This window comes from Mustelus asterias, chromosome 19 (assembly GCF_964213995.1).
Source record: "Mustelus asterias chromosome 19, sMusAst1.hap1.1, whole genome shotgun sequence".
In the NCBI taxonomy this organism is placed as follows: domain Eukaryota; kingdom Metazoa; phylum Chordata; class Chondrichthyes; order Carcharhiniformes; family Triakidae; genus Mustelus; species Mustelus asterias.
Window position 1 is genome coordinate 38,610,191 of NC_135819.1, and position 20,322 is coordinate 38,630,512.

At 43.0% G+C, this 20,322-nt stretch overlaps 1 protein-coding gene across 1 annotated transcript in view; it reads left to right on the forward strand.

Moving 5' to 3' along the window:
- The window catches only part of rerg (RAS-like, estrogen-regulated, growth inhibitor), a 94,791-nt gene that overhangs the window by 48,989 nt on the left and 25,480 nt on the right, over nt 1–20,322 (forward strand). Inside the window, exon 3 of the mRNA XM_078235379.1 lies at nt 11,407–11,463. Coding sequence (XP_078091505.1) covers nt 11,407–11,463 — 57 coding nt within the window. The remainder of the gene's footprint in view (nt 1–11,406; nt 11,464–20,322) is intronic.

Consider the following 20,322-nt stretch of genomic DNA (forward strand, 5'->3'; position numbering starts at 1 on the left):
GCAGTTGGTCAGACAGTTATGCAACAAAACAGAAAAGTCTATCAAAATCTCCGGTTGTGCCGCACTTACTGACAGTAGTTACTGAAAGATGATAAATATGATGAAACGATCATATTTTCCTTATTGTGTTCCAAATATTCTAACCTGGAAATCTGTCCATCTTGATGCCAGAAACTCCATTTGCAGCTTTGAAATCCAATGTTCTTTGTTTATTTTGACTTCTTTTCCAAAGACTTATTATTGACCATCCCTCGCCAGTGAGTATAGGAGCATTGGAATTTGGAGCATAAGTAGGCAAATTCAGCCCTTCGAACCTGCTCTGCCGTTCAATCAGATCATGGCTGATCTCTCCCTGGTCTCAAATCCACCTCCCCACCTATTCCCCATATCTCCTTATCCCTTTTTCCATTAGAAAGATATCTATCTCCTTGAAACCATTCAACGATTCAGACTCCACCGCGCTATGGGGCAGTGAACTCCACAAAGAAGATGGCTGATTTGGGATCTGCAGACTTTATGCTGTGTAGGACATTTGTTGTCAAGCAGCATATCTGGTCGTGTGTTATTAATTCGGGCCGTATGTTTTTCTTGCCGCTTTTTCTTTTCCTCTTAATTTGTTGTCTTTGAGTCTCAAAATGCTGGGATCCTTCCCACAGGCACTGCGGCCATCTGGTTTGATCCAAAGCGATAGTCTCCCAGGAGTCGATGTCAATGTTGTATTTCTTCATGTTGGCTTTCAGCACATCTTCGTTTCTTATGTCCTCCTTTGTTGCCCTGACTAAGGTGGGAGAAGAAGACTTGCTTTGGGAGCCTGGCATTGACACCAGAGCGATATGATCAGCCCAGCAAAGCTAATGGCAGGTGCTCATATTCTCGATGCTGTGGTACCTGCTTATGAGTGGGCACTGATGTTGGTGCATTTGTCCACCCACTTGATATGTATGATCTTCCGCAGGCGGGCAGTTTTGATGGTATGACTCCAGTGCTTTGAGGAGCCTCTTATATATTGCCCTTGTTTCAGCCCCGGACAGTCCCGAAAGGATCAAACCACATGGTAGACCATGCACTTGGTTTGATGTCGCAATCTTCAAACACTCGCTGTCCCAAAGGGCGCAGTGGCAGATTTCATGCGATGCTGGATTTCTTCGTCAATGTCAGCCTTCTGTGAAAGATAACTTCCGAGGTACTGGAAATGTTCCACATTTTCCAGCTACTCCTCACGAATGTTAATCGTTGGGGCTGGGGTGTGTGTATTTGGCTGAAGGAGGACTTTGATCACTTTAATGCTGAGTGCAAGTCCCGTCTTCTTGTACGTCTCAGTAAAGATGTCAGCGATTCTTTGGAGGTCCGTTTCTTATACCGTACTAATGGTAACACCATCAGCATATTGGAGCTCTGTAAGGTGGTCTTAGTCTCTGAATGGCATCAATCTGAGATTAAATAGTTTAGCAGCCATTCAATAAATATGCTGCACTCTAGGAGGGAGCTTGTTTCTTATCAGATGAAGCATGGCAGAGAGGAAGATGGTAAAAAGGGTTGGGGCGATGACACAATCTTGCTTTACTCCTGTTTTAACTGCAAAAAGGTTTGTAATAGATTCATTGTTGAGGATCACCACTCATACGTCATCATGAAGCAGACAAAGCATGCTCATGCATTTTGGAGGACATCTATTCATCAGAGCCCTCCAGAATGCCCCATAATTTGCAGAGTCGAAGGCTTTTGTCAATTCAAAGGATGCTACATGGAGAGGTTGATGCTGTTTGCAACATTTTTCTTGTAGTTGGAGAGCTGTTTCTAGACTCTGTGACGCTAATAACAAACATATTGATATACATCTCCTTTTCTGCTACTGTATGAAGGTGTTGACTTGTATATTGTAAATGGTTAATGCCATTATTAGATAGAAACATTACAGATGAATATATTGACAATCAATGCTGACCTTACACAGAATGATTTTAGCGGAGGAGTTATGAAAGGAAACCTGTTTAGTTGTGTTTGTAGCATGCTAGCATTTCCCATAAGACATGGGAAAGAACAAGAGAAATAGGAGCAGAAATTGCCTATATGATTCCTCGAGTCTGCTCCATCATTCATAAAGATCATGGTTGATCCACCTCAACTCCATCGTCCACCTGCCCTCTGTTCCTCCACCTCCCCCTCCAACCATACCCCTTAGCTCCAAAAGCAATAGATCTCAACCTTGAATATACGCAACGACTGAGCACCCACAGTCTTCTGTGGGAGAGAGTTCCAAAGATTCACATCCTTCTAAGTTAAGGAATTCCCTCTCTATTTGTGCTTTCCCCTCCATTCCCATTCCCCCGGTATCCCCCCTTCTAATTGTGGAATAGAAAACGGTATTGTACTGGCCACACAGATTTATTTGCAGCCAATCAACAACAACTATAGAGGACAATGGTAAATAGATGTAAAATGTAGGAGAATTGTGGGCTTCTAGCAAGGACCTTTAGAATATAGCAGTGCAAAAAACTCTGGAGAGAGAGAGAGAGCCCCAGATGTGATCATCTATGTGAGGCAAAGAATATCTAACCCGCTCTTAGCCTACAAGGTACTGATTAAAGTTCTTTAATTAAGGCAGACAGTTTATGAAAGTATCACCAAGTAAGACAGCTTAACAATGGTAATAGATGTGCAGTGAGACTCTGCTCCAATGGTTCCTGCTTCCGAGCTCTCTGGGGCAGAGTCTTCCCTTCTTTCCTTCCTGTGCTCTGTTGACCGTAGTCAGCCTTCTCCTAGTTGTGTGCCAACGATGTCCTGTGGCCCCCTCTCATCCCTAACCAGAGACCCTCGCCATGCCTTATTAGGCAATAGTTTGTTCTGGCCAATATGATTAAATCAAGTTGACGCCATTGATAGTTTATGGCCCTCCTGTGCCCCAACATTTAGGCAATTGCAGCTGCTTCCTGTTTTTCCAAAGGTTCTAAGATTTACATTTCTGTTAATAGCTCAACTTCTGTAATCCTTCAGTTTCACATTCATCTCATCTTGCCCTTCTGCTGAGGTCTCTGTTTTATCTTTCCCATTGTTATTACTTGAAGGTTTTAACATAGTATATCCTTGAAAGAGAAGTTGATGATAAAGCAAGCAACTCAAACAGACTTCAGTATGTTGATACACATAACATAATTAATTCTATTAGCTTAACCATTCTATCTTTTACAAGCATCAAATATGCTATAGAGCTCCAGCAGTGACCTGTATGAGTTGGTGTGTGGGCCTCTTTTTATAATATCCCCTTTTTCAAGGTGAGCTATGCGCAGTTTTACACACATCCATATTCCAACATTGACAAATTGACATTTTTCACTGAAGCTAGCCATCATACTTGTTGATGTTGGAGTTTTTAGGAGTATTACAGAATAATTATTATAGACACCCATAAAAATTAATTCAACCCAATGGCAGATAAATGGAATTTATCGTGGGACATGGGCATCGCTGGATGGCCAGCATTTATTGCCGAAGGCAGTTGAGAGTCAACCACATTGCTGTGACTCTGGAGTCACATGTAGGCCAGACCGAGTAAGAACTGCAGATTTCCTTCCCTAAAGAAGATTAGTGAACCAGATGGGTTTTTCCTCATGGAGGAAATGACCTAGTGGTATTGTCGCTAGACTATTAATCCAGAAACTTAGCTAAAGTTCTGGGGACCCGGGTTCGGATCCCGAAATGGTGGAATTTGAATTCAATAATTTTTTAAAATCCGGAATTAAAAATCTACTGATGACCATGAAACCATTGTCAATTGTCGAAAAAAACCCATCTGGTTCACTAATGTCCTTTAGGGAAGGAAATCTGCCATCCTTACCCGGTCTGGCCGACACGTGACTCCAGAGCAATGTGGTTGACTCTCAACTGCCCTCCAAGGGCAACTAGGGGTGGGCATTAAATACCGACCAACCAGCCGCCCATGTCTCACAAATGAATATTTTTAAAAAAAGTTACGAGAGGAGTCTTGAAATAGTGCAACTATATCCGGTTAAGTAAGAAAGGCTGAAAGAAGACTTAATTGGGGTATATAGAGTTATTCTGGTTGGGGAGTCATCAATTTAAAATTATGGACAGGTTATGAGAAATTTCTTTTAACACAGTGTTGGTGGAACACTATGTGATCAAGGGTTGTTGAGGCAGAGATAATTGCATTTTTAAGGAAAAAATTGATATTAAACTTCACTTAAATATTTGACTTGAAGCAAAATAAAATGCAAGGCTGCAAGACTATCAGAAAAAAGAATTAATATTTTTGGTTGCGTTAGCAAAGAGACAGCACAGACATAATCGACCTCATAGTTTACAATGACCTTGATAAATCAACATTGTGCATTCTTTATGGCTTTGATATCCTTTCTGGCTTTGATTATTGGATAGGCACATGGAGCACACCAGGATGATAGGGAGTGGGATAGCTTGATCTTGGTTTCAGATAAAGCTCGGCACAACATCGTGGGCCGAAGGGCCTGTTCTGTGCTGTACTGTTCTATGTTCTATGTTCTATGATATCCTTTCTCTAACTGAGTATCCCAAACCATACATAGACCGCTGATAGTGATCTAAACAATGTTAAATATGAATACATCATTACTACTTTACTCTTAATCTTGCTGTCCCTATTCATAAAACTATAAAATTCTGTTGGCCATTTGGATGTAGTTTCAACTTCCTGTGTTTGCACTTTTGAGGAGTTATGTCCACTTGGTGCATTGACTAACCTTTGAAAAATGTTTAAGGAAAGGTATACACAGGCCAATAGATTTGTGCTTGAGAATGATCAATGGTAGTTACATGGTCCAACAGTACTGCCAATGAAGGATGACAAATGAATGGATTTTAAAGAACCAGTTAGAGTTGGGCAACGGAAAAACCTTCGACTGCAGTTATTAAAATCATTTCAGTGGGTTATATTTCATCCAATAATAGTGATTTATTTACTGACTAATTAAATCTAAATGTTGAATTAGAAAGATTGAAACTCAGTTGAGATGGTTTACATGAAGTCTTTTTTTAAATAGAACTTCCTTGCATCTGGCTTATACTAGAACACACACAATTTATCAACAAATGGCTGCTCCAAGCAAAACTTACACAGCAATTTGCTGGTTTCTGTGACTTTTGATGCCAAGTAAATTCATGCAGTGACTTATGTCAAAAAGATTTTGAATCTCTTCTAAACTTATCACCAAGTACTAATCTTATTGACAATACCATGGTTAAACAAACAACTCTACTTGTGAGCCAGTTGAACACCAACATTGCTTGACGGATGCCATCTTGTAAAGAAAGTCAGTGACAAAGACATTTTGAATGGTTCAAAACTTGGTGCCTTCTATCTGCTTTACTCTCAGACTGCATCTGGAACAGTGTGTTCAGTTTAGTCTCATTGCCACAAAGATTAACTGATCGAAGAGATGGGGTTTGAGGATAGATTGTTTGTCCTGGGAATTTGGGGTCAAAAAAAGTTTTTTAAAAATTATTTATTAGTCACAAGTACGCTTACATTAACACTGCAATGAAGTTACTGTGAAAATCCCCTAGTCGCCACACTCTGGCACCTTTTAGGGTGCGCTGAGGGAGAATTTAGCATGGCCAATGCACTCAACCAGCCCGTCTTTTGGACTGTGGAAGAAAACTGGAGCACCCGGAGGAAACCCACGCAGACACGGGGAGAACGTGCAGACTCCGCACAGACAGTGACCCAAGCCGGGAATCGAACCTGAGTCCCTGGCACTGTGAAGCCATGATGTGGAGATGCCGGCGCTGGACTGGGGTAAGCTGTGTAGCAGCAGTGCTAACCACTGTGCCATCGTGCCGCCATCATGAGAAGTAAAACAAAGCAAAGTTCTTCTTTTGTGCCTGGGATTCGAGGAATAAGCAATGTTGTTTCAAAGTTGAGAAAATTAGAAACATAGGCAGCACATTTTTGAGTAGAAGGTCCAGAAATGTGCTGTGGATTATTAACAGGAGAGGGGGGGATTATAAAAGCATAACAGATTTAAGCAAAACGAATTGCTTCCACCCCAGGGTATTAAAACAAAATGGATGAAGACATTGCTGATGCATTAGTCATAAGTTTTCAAAGCTCCCTAAATTCAGGAATTGTGCCGTTGGCTTGGAAAATTGCAAATGTCACTTGTTAATTAAGAAGGAAGGGAGAGAGAAATCGGGTAACGACAGACCTGTCGGTTTAGCATCAGCTGTGGGCACGTTACTGGAATCTATGATCAGAGAGTCGGAGTGACTGAGGACGTGGACAAGTACAGGCTGGACAAAAAAGAGTTAGTGTGGCTTTGAGAAAGGTATGTGTCCAATTAACCTAACTGAAATTTTTGAGGCGCTTAGGAACGTGGCGTATAATGCAGTGTCAATATATCTTCTCCGCATGGGCCTTCAGAAGACATTTGGGGAGGTTCTGGTACTGGCAGGTGGTAAGAGAATGTGAGATTCCTGGTCAGCCCTGTGGTAGAAACAAGTTGGAGCTTTTGCCTTCACTATTCATAGCTCTGGACCTATAACAGGCATGTAAAAGTCTGAAATGTAAAAGTCTGCGTTGCCTCAGCAACTCAGAATCCTTAGGGGCACCATTTGGCACAGTTTGTTGTGTTGGATCAGATAGATGCCAGCAGGTCCTCATTCTGGCTGGGGTGGACTTGGGAGCCGCTTCCTTGCCCGACATTAGAGATTACAAGCTAAAACAAGAGTACACTGAATTGGAAGTAAACATGTAGAAATTTCTGGATTGGCAGGATGTGACTCATGGTGTCGCCCAGAGACCTGAATTGGGGCTACAGCTTTTCACTAGTATATTGTATTTATAGCGTGAAGTAAGGAATGTTACCTCTATTACTGCTACTACAAGAATAAAATTCCCATTGGTCATTTTTGGCAGTGGTGATGGGACTGAATTAATTCACTTATTTTTTGTCAGATATCTTGACATTGTCTATCCAGTGCTTTCTTGGTTTTCCTTGGCTTCTTATTTATTCTGTGTACCTCTAAGTGCAGGGCTCTGAAAGATGTGCTCCCTGTTTCCAATGTTCAAGTATGCCCAGCCCATTGTAATCATCTTTCTTGCATCTTCTGTTGAAGTATTGTTTCTGGTTTAAGCCATCTTCTATAATTCTTGATTTGCTGCATGCTGGATACCCCCTCTATTCCTTCTAATTAACTTAACAGTGCTTTGCGCGAAGAAGCCACTACGTGAGGAGGCAGAGTAAGTTGAGTGGATGATAGCAGAAAGTAACAAAGGGGCATAGATTGACGAAATGAGTCATCAAGACTAAGACAGGTGGGTTAAATGTTGGGGGAGTATGAGATCATCCGCCTTAGGATCTGAAAAAGATGAAAAAGAATATTTTCTTAAAGGTCAGAGCTTTAGAGCAGCAGTGGTGCAAAAAAGGATTGAAAAGGCTAATGCTAAGTTCGGGTTCCTGTAGCGTGCCGGCCTCTGAACTCAAGTCCCACTCCAGGACTTGATGGCTAAGAAAGGTGCATTCATAATGCGGCCAAATGGATTGAGTATCAACTTGAAAAGCCTTCCAACACATGTCCTTGTGATGGAAAGAAAATTGCGGCCTCTACCATCACTGTCCATAACTCCAGACTCCAACATGCATAGAAAAGTGGGTATTGCCCCAGGGACTCAGAACCCTTGGGAGCCTGGTTGGCTCAGTTGGCTGGGCAGCTCATGTGGATCAGATTGGTGCCAGCAAATCCCCATTCTGACTGGGGTGAACTCAGGACCTGTGCTCTGGGTTGGCCCTGCCTTTGAGCAGAGACCTGAAGAAGAAAAAGAATGACATGTGAGGCTTTACCTTTAGGGAATTGGGTTCACAAATGAAAGATGTCTTCGCCAAGAATTACCTTTTTTTAATTCATTCATGGGAAATGGGTATCACTGGCTGACCAGCATTTACCATCCATCCCTAGTTGCCCTTGAACTGAGTGACTTGCTCGGCATTTCAGAGAGAAGTTGAGAGTCAACCACATTGCTGTGGCTCTGGAGTCACATGTAGGCCAGACCAGGTAAGGACGGCAGATTTCCTTCCCGAAAAGACATTAGTGAACCAAATGGGTTTTTTCCAGCAATTGACAATGGTATCATGGTCATCAGTAGATTCTTAATTCCAGATCATTTTTATTGAATTCAAATTCCACCATCTGCCGTGGCGGGATTCAAACCCAGGTCTCCAGAACATTAGCTGAGGTTCCGTATTAATAGTCTAGCGATAATACCACTAGGCCATCGCTTCCCTTGGAGAAACTTGTTCAGCAGCATGGTGGCACAGTGGTTAGCACTGCTGCCTCACAACCCCAGGGACCCGGGTTCGATTCCCGGCTTGGGTCACTGTCTCTATGGAGTCTGCATGTTCTCCCCATGTCTGTGTGGGTTTCCTCCAGGTGCTCCGGTTTCCTCCCACAGTCTGAAAAATGTACTCATTAGATGCGTTACAAAATTCTCCCTCAGTGCACCTGAACAGGTGCCGGAATGTGGCGACTAGGGGATTTTCACTGTAACTTCATTGCAATGTTAATGTAAGCATACTTGTGACAATAATAAACAAACTTGAGCTTAAAACCCCCTTCAGTGTTTGGGCTGCATGGTGCTGCCGCACAGTGCCAGGGTCCAGGTTCAATTCCGGCCTTGGGTCACTGTCTGTTTGGAGTTTGCACCTTCTCCCCATGTCTGCGTGAGTTTCCTCTGCGTGCTCCGGTTTCCTCCCAACGTCGAAAGATTTGCGGGTTAGGTTGATTGGCCATGCTAAATTGACCCTAGCCTCGGGGATTAGCAGGGTAAATGCATGGGGTTACGTGAATGGATTCTGGTTGGTACAGACTCGATAGGCTGAATGGCCTCCTTCTGTACTGTAGGGATTCTATGATTTAGCTAGAAGGGGCACAGTACTGATTCATCAGAACAATGCAAGGGTTAAAGTGTTAAATTTTGAGGTCTTGGTTTGAATATTGATGTGTGATCTAATCAAGCTATTTAAAATAATAAAGGAATTCAAAAGAACATATTTCTTCAGGTAGGGGAATCCAGAGCAGGGATATTATTAAAATTAGAGCAATAACATTTAAATCAGGAGGCACCTCTTCAAACAAAGGGTAGTGAAAATTTGGAACTCAAATTTAGAAACCCAAACTGTGATGGATTCTGAGTGAATTTAAAGTTTCAAGGCTTTAATTGGTAGATTTTTCTTGGTTAAGGGTATCCAGGGGTACGGAGCAAAGTTGGGTAAATGGAATTGAGATATGGATCAACCAGGGTCCAACTGAATGGCAAAACAGGTTTGAGAGGCCCACTGACCTACTCATGTTCCTGTGTAAAATCCCATTAGTCAATGGGACTCCGGGGCACTTGGTTTGGAATCGCAATAAGCAAACTGGTAGGAAGTTTGGAAGGGTTGGCAGGATGAACCAATCGTCTTTTCCTATTCATGTTGCAAATTTTATAGCCCTCCCACCAGTGGGATCTTCCATTCCCGCCAAAATCAAAGATGCACCATCAAGAAAGCGTCCTTTCTGGTTGTATCACAGCTTGGTATGGGCTCCTGCTCTGCGCAAGACAGCAAGAAACTACAAAGGGTTGTGAATGAAGCCCAGTCCATCACGCTAACCAGCCTCCCATCCATTGACTCTGTCTACACTTGCCGCTGCCTCGGAAAAGCAACCAGCATAATCCCCACGCACTCCGGACATTCATTCTTCCACCACCTTCTGTCGGGAAAAAGATACAAAAGGCTGAGATCACATGCCAACCGACTTGAGAACAGCTTCTTTCCTGCTGCCATCAGACTTTTGAATGGACCTACTTTGCATTAAGTTGATCTTTCTCTACACTCTAGCTATGACTGTAACACTATATTCCATACCCTCTCCTTTCTTTCTCTATGAACGCTGTTTTGTATAGCACACAAGAAACAATACTTTTCACAGTATCCCAATGCATGTTACAATAAATCAAACTGAATCAAGTCAGTTGACGTTTTGCATGGTTCGCCGCATTTTAAGGCCTCACCCCTGCTGTCTAATTTTGCCACATGCGTTAATATTTCTAACCGCTAAGGCAATAACATACTATTGTTGCATTTTATGGGTCAATTGGCTTTTCTCTGCTAGTGAATGTGCTGCTGTGCATTTATTTTTTCTTTTTTAATAAAATTTTCCCCTTTAACTGTGTGCATAATGGTGGCATCTTTCATTACTTTCAAAAACTCACAAGCCAGGATTTTATCAGAATGTAATTTAGTATAGAAACCTCTGAATTCATTCTAATGTATAGGCTAATAAGTGATGTATTAATGGTGGCACAGTGGTTGGCCCTGCTGCCTCAATGCGCTAGGGACCTGGCTTCATTTCTGGCCTTGGGTGACTGTGTTGGAGTTTGCACATTCTCCCCGTGTCTGCGTGGGTTTCCTCCGGGTACTCCGCTTTCCTCCCACAGTCCAAAGATGTGCAGGCTGGGTGGATTGGCCATGCTAAATTGACCATTAGTGTCAGGAGGATGAGCAGGGTAAATATGTGGGATTACGTGGATAGGGCCTAGGTGGGATTGTTGTCAATGCAGGCATGGTGGGCTGATTGGCCTTGTTTTGCACTGTAAGGATTCTGTGATTCCACTCAATGAACATAGCTATATTGTGCCACAAATACTCCCTCTACAGGAACAGCAGATGGGGGATGGGAAATGCCTGTATTTCTCAGTCAAGAATGAACTACTGATGAAATGGAAGAACAGGAGTTGCATGTTTTAAATCTGCATATACCTCTTCAATCGATTGTAGTTAGTCATTAATAAAGAGATAAGCGAACACTTTTCCATTGTTAGTTTAAAGGATGAATTTAATTCTCAGTAATCCATAATTGAGGTTGTGCATATTGGCATTCTGTCAGTGAGAACTTGCAAATCTAAATAAGATCCAGCATACTGCTGGTTTTTTATTTTGCCACTCCACTGAGGCAAGTAATTTCCTTCTGACTGGTTGGAGATGTCGAAATTGTGTCTCTCTGCCCCAATCCCATTTTCCCGTCTGTTGCGGGACCGTGACAGATTTAATAGGTTAAGGGTTGGATCTGCTACTCGAGCTGTTTTCGAAGGAAGTGGCTTGTTTAGTGGTGCATGTGAGAAGCACTTACCCTAAATATTAAAGAAGTCTCCACAAAAGAAATAATCGATACATGAAATGACCTTTCACATAGGATAGTGGAGCATAAGCCCTGTAATGATTTAAAGAGCAATTGGATGCCGTGTCGTGGGCACTGGAGGTCACGAGGGTCCTTTTCATCCATATTTATTTTGTGATTGTGTGGAGTTTGGTTAATTTCCAATTTGTAACCTGATCGGCGTTTAATAGGTACTAATTTATTTCCTTTGCTTAACAGCGATTGTGGTCCGATTTCTGACCAAGAGGTTCATCTGGGAATATGACCCCACGCTGGGTGAGTGACACCTACATTAATATTAATGCTCTCTCCATGCCAACAGATAGTCACTTGGTTAAGCTAATACAAGTGACCGCATATGCTGACATGTTTCACATGAATGACCCTGATATTTGTGGGTGGTGACAACCAGGAAACCTGAAATCTCTGGTAACCGAACACCTTGCCGAACTTAATGGCACGTGCACATTTGAAACTTTCTTCTCGGTTTCCAAGTTGCAGCCAGTCTTATTGACTGATTGGTAAGATTGGCGCCTCAGAACAGGAGCAGAGAGGAGGAAATGAGGGAGTGATCTTGGGTCTTCAAAAGGACATAGACTAATTGGTGGAATGGGCAGATGGTTGGCAGATGAAGTTCAATGTGGAGAAGTGTGAGATGGTAGGAAAAATATGATGTGGAGTTGCCGGCGTTGGACTGGGGTGGGCACAGTAAGTAGTCTCACAACACCAGGTTAAAGTCCAACAGGTTTATTTGGTAGCACGAGCTTTCGGCGTGTTGTCCCTTCATCAGAGGACTCACCTGGTGTTGTGAGACTACTTACCATGGTAGAAAAATCATGGAGAGACAATACAAAATAAGGGGTAAAATTCTACAAGGGGTACAGGAGCAGAGGGACCTGGGTGTATATGTGCATAGATCATTGAAGGTGGCAGGATAGGTGGATAGAGCAGTTAGTAAAGCATAAAGTATTCTGGGCTTTATTAATAGGGACATAGAGTGCATGGTAGCCCAGTGGTTAGCACTGCTGCCTCACAGCACCAGAGACCCAGGTTTGATTCCCGGCTTGGGTCACTGTCTGTGTGGAGTTTTCACGTTCTCCCTGTGTCTGCGTGGGTTTCCTCCGGGTGCTTCTGTTTCCTCCCACAGTCCGAAGACGTGCTGGTTGGGTGCATTGACCATGTTAAATTCTCCCTCAGTGTACCCGAACAGGCACCAGAGTATGGCGAGTGGGGGATTTTCACAGTGACTTCATTGCAGTGTGAATGTAAGCCTACTTGTGACAATAATAAATAAACTTCAATTTACTTTAAGAGCATGGCTGTTATGCTGAACTTATACAAGACATTAATTAGACCCTGTGCACAGTTCTGGGCTATAGGAAGGATATGAACACCTTGGAGTCCAAAAGCGGTTTTCAAAAATTGTTCCAAACATGACAGACTTTAGTTATGAGGATAGATTTGGAGAGGTTGGGACTGTTCTCCTCGGAGAAGAAGACTAAGAGGAGGTTTGATACAGATGTTCAGACCAATGAGGGGGCTGGACAGAGTAGAGAGGGAGAAACTGTTCCCGCTCGTAAAAGATTTGCGAGAGTAACAAATCTGGTGTGAGAAATTAGCCTTTTCAAACAGTGAGTGGTCCGGGTCTGGAATATGCTGCCTGGAATTGTGGTGGAGGCGGGTTCAAGCGAGGTATCCAAGAGAGTATCAGACTATTATTTGAAGAGTGAGTGTGGGGAAAAAGGCAGAGGAATGGCACTAAGTAATGATGCTTGTTTGAAGAGCCAGGGCAGACACAAAGGGCCGAATGGCCTCCTCCTGCAGCGTAACCATTCAGTGATTCTGAGTTTGGGTGGTGTGGAGATTGAAGCATAGGTCAGGGGAGATAGAAGCATGGTCATGGGGGATACGGGAGCCCAATTTATGGGAAAGTTAGCCTGATATTTGGGGGGGTATGGGGGTGGTGTAAGATGGTGGGGGTGGAGGAGCGTATGGGAATGTACTTTCGTTCTACCTAGCCCACAAGCAGCGCTGGAAAGACACATATCTGCAAGATCTGACTTTTTGTGCCACCCATTTGTTGTTGGACTTCCCAACATTTGGGAATCCTGGCCGGAATTTGTCACATCTGAAAGGCTGTTAAAATTTGAGACATGCAGGTCTTGAACATATTTAAATAATGGACTTGCCTCTTAAGAGCAGGTTAGTCACCCCACCCCAAGCCCGCCCCCATTCAAACTAGTTTGGGTGCTTCTGAGGAATGTTGGGTTTGAGTTTCAGATTTCTGAAATTATAACGTACACCCGTGTAATGTTATGTCCCTTTGGCAGTGAGTTTGGAGCTGGGGGATATTTAACCTTGCAAGAGGGTATTTAATTGAGCGGGAGGGTGGCAGTTGGGGATCATGGTGACTTCCTGCCTTTGCCTGATTAATCCCAAGGCGGGAAGGCTTGAGAAGTGCCCTCCCTCCCGGACACAAATTGAGGCCCGTAAGTGGGTAATTAATGGCCACTTGTGGGCCTTATCCTGCCATCACGTGTATTCAACCAGTAATGAGCCTGGCAGTTACCACGTTCAAACTCAGTGCCTGAATGAGGGATCCGGTTTTGGGAAGGGGGATGCCAGTGGAGAGCTATCATTCTGTCCTTTCTTCGGACCTCCTCCTCCCCCTAGCCAGCGACCCCCTCTCCATGATCCCCAGCCTGCCCTCACTCACGTGTGTCCTGGGTCCCTCATTGACCCTAAGCTTTATTGGGTGCATTCCTGTCACCAACCACTGTTCACGGTGGCACTGACAGGCAGTAGGGAGCTTCCCGCCTCTAATTGGCCAGCAGCTTTTGGGGGCAGGACCCACTCCCTCAGGGTCCTAAATCGAAGGGGAGGCTTGTATTAGCCAGATAAGGGAATTTAATTCTGACAGGACTTCCCAATGGAGGCAATGTGGGGCTCATACCAGTTCTCAAGCTGGCAGCTAAGACCGCTGTCACCAAAATAAAATTCCACTCGACATGGGGGTTTGAATTTACCCCAGTGTCATGGTTAGGTGAAAGCTGCTGCCTGCCTTGAAGATATCTGACTTGACATGAAGGTGCTGGGAGTCTTCAAGCGCATTAAGGTAGATAAATTCCTGGGACCTGATGAAATGTATCCGAGGACGTTGTGGGAGGAAATTGCGGGTCCCCTAGCAGAGTTATTTGAATCGTCAACAGCCACAGGTGAGGTGCCTGAAGACTGGAGGGTGGCAAATGTTGTGCCTTTGTTTAAGAAGGGCTGCAGGGAAAAGCCTGGAAGCTACAGGCCAGTGAGCCCCACATCTGTAGTGGGTTAGTTGTTAGAAGGTATTCTGAGAGATAGGATCTGCAGGCACTTAGAGAGGCAAGGACTAATTAGGGACAGTCAGCATGGCTTTGTGAGTGGAAAATTGTGCCTCACAAAATTGATTGAGCTTTTTGAAGGGGTAACCAAGAAGGTTGATGAGGGCAGTTGATTTTGTCTACATGGACTTTAGCAAGGCCTTTGACAAAGTACCGCATGCTAAGTTGTTCCATGAGGTTAAATCTTATGGGATCCAGGTTGAGGTAGCCAATTGGATACAAAATTGGCTTGACGACAGAAGACAGAGGGTAGTTGTAGAGGGCTGTTTTTCAACTTTGAGGCCTGTGACCAGCGGTGTGCCTCAGGGATCGGTGCTAGGTCCACTGTTATTTGTTATTTATATTAATGATTTGGATGAGAATTTATGGGGCATGGTTAGTAAGTTTGCAGATGACACCAAGACTGGCAGCATAGTGGACAGTGAAGAAGGTTATCTTGGATTGCCAGTGGGCCAATGAATGGCAGATGGAGCTTAATTTAGATAAATGTGAGGTGATGCATTTTGGTTGATCGAATCAGGGCAGGACTTATTCAGTTAATTGTTTGGTGTTGAGGAGGGTTATAGAACTAAGAGATCTAGGAATACAGGTTCATAGCTCCTTGAAAGTGGAGTCACAGGTGGACAGGGTGGTGAAGAAGGCATTCGGCATGCTTGGTTTCATTGGTCAGAGCATTAAATGCAGGAGTTAAGATGTCTTCTGGAAGTTGTACTAGACACTGTCAAGGTCACACTTGGAATATTCTGTACAGTTCTGGTCACCCTATTATAGAAAAGATATTATTAAAGTAGAAAGAGTGCAGAAAAGATCGACAATGATGCTACCAGGACTTGATGGCTTGAGTTATAAGGAGAGGCTGGATAGACTGGGACTTTTTTTCCCTGGAGCGTAGAAGGCTTAGGAGTGATCTTATAGAGGTCTAGAAAATAATGAAGGGCACAGATCAGCTAGATAATATATTTTCCCAAAGGTAGGGGAGTCTAAAACTAGAGGGCATAGGTTTAAAGTGAGAGGGGAGAGATACAAAATGGTCCAGAGGGGCAATTCTTTCAGTCAGAGGGTGGTGAGTGTCTGGAACAAGCTGCCAGAGGTAGTAGTAGAGGCGGGTACAATTTTGTCTTTGAAGAAGCATTTAGACAATTATATGGATGAGATGGGTATAGAGGGATATGAGTTCAAATGCAGACAATTGGGACCAGCTTAGTGGTAAAAACTGGGCGGCATGGACAAACTGGGCCGAAGGACCTGTTTCTTTGCTGTAAACCTCTATGACTCTATATCATCTCCTTTCACCTTTGAAATTTAGTTTCATTGCATTAATGGATACAATACAACCAAATTTCTCCCCTCAGACCATAAAATTCTATATAGATTGATTTGAGCAGTGTTAACCCATTCCTAAGAAGGCACAAGACAGAACTCCTTACCTTTTTTTTTAGTGTAGGAGGAGGCCATTCAGCCCATCAAGTCAGCACTGACACTCCAAAAGAGCATCTTACCCAGACCCACCTCCCCGCCCTATCCCCGTAACCCTGGGCATTTACCACGGTTAATCCACTTAACCTGCACATCTTTGGACTGTGGGAGGAAACCAGAGCACCCGGAGGAAACCCACACAGACACGGGGAGAATGTACAAAATCTACACAATCACCCAAGGCTGGAAACAAACCAGGGGGTCTCTGGCACTGTGAGGCAGCAGTACCAACCATTGTGCCATCTAGTTTTGAGTATTTTTTTTCATTATAAACTTTCTGTTTGCTCATTCTAAGGTTAACAAGAGTCATTGGTTTGTGAAGTTAAATGCTACACAACACAGTGGGATGTGTGATCATGAAGTGTGAGCCGTTGCTTTGGTTATCTGCTCAGTACTTGAGATGTTTGCTATGTGCCATCCACCCAATAAAGCAAAGAAAGGACATGCATTTATGCAGGAGAGGCAAGCAAAGGACAGACTAACCTGAAGGAGGAAATAAATGGCTAGGGCATAAATAGAGTTATAGAACTGGAGCATAAAGATAAAGTGAGAGGAACTGTTATTAAAAATGAATGAGCTGCTTGACCAATAATGCACGCAGTATCCAAAATAAAAAGAGGAACTGTAGGAAATAATGTATCCTGAAAAACTAGATGTGGTAGGGTTTACCAAGACAGAACTACAAGGGGGAAAATAAGGATTGAGAGTTAAACAATGCAGGGTATAAAATATTTAGTAAATGCAGAGAGGGAAAACGTGGAACCAAAGTAGCTGCACTTATTAAAGATAATATAATGTCAGTCAAAAAGGTGTCATTGCCATCAATAAGACATAAATCGAATCCATGAGGGTAGTGACAATAGGGGTGGCCTACAGGAAGGCAAAGGAAAAAAATAGCTAAACAAATCAGGGAAATTATTAAAAATCATAGAATAATAATCACAGGGGTTTTCAATTATAAGAACGTTGATTGACCAGTAGAAGTAGGAAAGGAATGAGGGAATGGAGTTCCGGCAATCTGTAGAGGACTACATTCTAACCCAGTATGCAAGAGAATGAATGAGGGTAGATGAGAGAAACAAAAGTGGGATATATTTAGGCAACAATGACCATAATACAATACACTTCAAAATAATAGTTGAGAAGGACATGGGCGACATGGGGGCCAAATGGTTAGCACTGCTGCCTCACTGTGCCAGTGGCCCAAGTTCAATTCCGGTCTTGGGTCACTGTCTGTGTGGCGTTTGCACCATCTCCCTGTGTCTGCCTAGGTTTCCTCCGGATGTTCTGGTTTCCTCCCACAGTCCAAAGATGTGCAGGTTAGGTTGATTGGCCAGGCTAAATTGAGCCTAGTGTCAGGAGGATTAGCAGGGTAAATGAGTGGGTTTACGTGAATAGGGCCTAGGTGGGATTGCGGTCGGTGCAGTTTTGATGGGTTGAATGACCTCTTGTATTGTAGGGATTCTATGATTCTATGACATGGGCATGATGAAGACCAGGGTAATAGATTTGAGAAGATTATTCTGAACGTCTGAGACTGAAACTTGAAACAATAAAATGGATTGTGACTTTGGCAACAATGATGTCGAACGTGAACTTTTGAAAAGATGTTCAGCAGAATTTAGGAAAAATATTTTCCACTTTAAAGAAAATATAATTAAACACTAATGCAATACCGTGGGTATATAAAGACCCAAGGAAATAGTTGAGGGAATGGAACTAGACATGTTCTAAGTTACATGGACAGCAGGTTAAAGCATGAGGAGGGAGAATTTAAGGAAGCTAAGAGAGAAGTTGGAAAAAAAACAAGAATATAAAACTAAATTATTAAAGAACATGAAACAAAATAGTAAATTATTCGACAGGCACATAAATAATAAAACAATAGTTTGGATGGGAATTAGGGCACCCAGGAATGGATAGGATAAAATCACAAGCAGCAATGATGAAATGAAAGAAATATAAAATAACAACTTTTACTGGGAGTCAGATCAATTGGACTTCAGAAGATTGGATGAAAAAAAGACAGGTGTAAAATGATATGTGTACTTAAAATTTATTTTAAAATATTCAAAATTAAATAAATTTGTCGAACCCAAAGAGAACACAAAAACACAAGAATAAAAGGGTTAGGAGCAGGAGTAGGCCATTCAGCCCCTCGAGCTCAAGTTTAAAGTTATATTTATTAGTTACAAGCAAGGCTTACATTAACACTGCAGTGAAGTTACTGTGAAATTCCCCTAGTCGCCACAGTCCAGCACCTGTTCGGGTCAGTGCACCTAACCAGCGTATCTTTCAGAATGTGGGAGGAAACCGGAGCACCTGGAGGAAACCCACACAGGCACGGGGCAAATGTGCAAACTCCACACAAGCAGTGACCCAAGCCGGGAATTGAACCCGAGTCCCTGGCGCTGTGAGGCAGCAGTGCTAACCACTGTGCTACCTTGCCGCTCTCTTGCTCCCCCATTCAATAGGATCATGGCTGATCTGGCTCTGGTTTCAAGTCCACTCCCTTTCCTCTCTACCCCATAACCTTGATACTCTTATTGAACAAAGAGGGTAAAACCCTGATCCAGAGAGATTCCATCTGCACATATTAAAATAATCTAGAGACGAGATAGCTGAGACATTACTCCACATGTTAAGTAATTTGTTAGATCTATATTCATTCACAGTCCTCATTTTTCCCTTGTAGTCATGTCTTGGTAATCCATGATGTGGAGATGCCGGCTTTGGACTGGGGTGAACACAGTAAGGTTTTAACAACACCAGGTTAAAGTCCAACAGGTTTATTTGGTAGCAAACACCATTAGCTTTCGGAGCGCTGCTCCTTCGTCAGATGGAGTGGAAATGTGCTCTCAAACAGGGCACAGAGACACAAAATCAAGTTACAGAATACTGATTAGAATGTGAATCCCTACAACCAACCAGATCTTAAAGATACAGACAATGTGGGTGGAGGGAGCTTTAAGCACAGGTTAAAGAGATGTGTTAACCTGTGCTTAATGCTCCCTCCACCCACATTGTCTGTATCTTTAAGAACGGGTTGGCTGTAGAGATTTGCATTCTAATCAGTATTCTGTAACTTGATTTTGTGTCTCTGTGCCCTGTTTGAGAGCAAATTTCCACTCCATCTGACGAAGGAGCAGCGCTCCGAAAGCTAATGGTATTTGCTACCAAATAAACCTGTTGGACTTTAACCTGGTGTTGTTAAAACTCTTACTTGGTAATCCATACCATACCTAGTTCCTTAGGATATAGTATTGCCTACAGTATCGAATAGCTAACACAACACTTATACATAAGAAGGTAGAGGGATTGGTTAGCTCAGTGGGCTAAATGGCAGGAGATTGTTGCCAAATGACACTAACAACACAGGTTCAATTCCCATACCGGGTGTGATAGTTCAGGGAGGCCTTGCTTCCTCACCTTGCCCCGCTGCTTGCGGACTGGCTCCCCTCAAGCTACGAGTAGACAAAGTGTCTGTCTGATAGCGAGTGGTGCCTACGGCCCTTTGGGACTATGGCTGGATGAATAGTGAATGAATATCCAAGAAGGGAGGCAGAACCTGTCCAGGGAGCAATAGGCCAGTCAGCTTAACATCGGTGGGAGGAAAAATAATGGAATCCCCATTAAAGGAGAAAATAGAAAAGCATCTAGAAACTGAAAAATAATCATGAGCAGCTGAATTGGATTTCAAAGGGAACGAACGCCTTGCTTGACCAACCTTATTAAATTCTTTGAAACTGTAACAGAGAGAGAGAAGTCAAAGCTGAATTAAATACAATTTATCTGGGTTTCAGGAGGTGCCACATATAGATTATTGAATTAGGTGAAAACGCACGACATCAGAGAACATGTCGCAGAATGGATAGTTAATTGGTTCCAAGCAGAAAGCAGAGAGTATAAGTCCAGGGCAGCTATTCAGTGGAACAAGGTAGAAAATGGGATTCCACAAGGATCAGTGCGCGGTTTATATTAATGACTTTGACTTTAGAATCAACAGCAAAATTTCTAAATTTTCAAATATCACCAAATCGGTGGTTAAGGCTGCGGAGTTAATCCTAAGGATAACTGCAACAAATTGACAAGAAGGCAAAAATAAATTTGCACAATGGGCATATAATTGGCAAATGAATTTCAACGCAGACGAGTGTGAAGTCGTTGTGGTGAGATAGGTAAGGATGATTTGAATCTAAATGGGAGAGAGGAATCTCAGAGTACAAATACACAAATCTCTAAAAGTAGTGATGCGGGTCATTGAGGCTAAAGAGAAAACAAACCA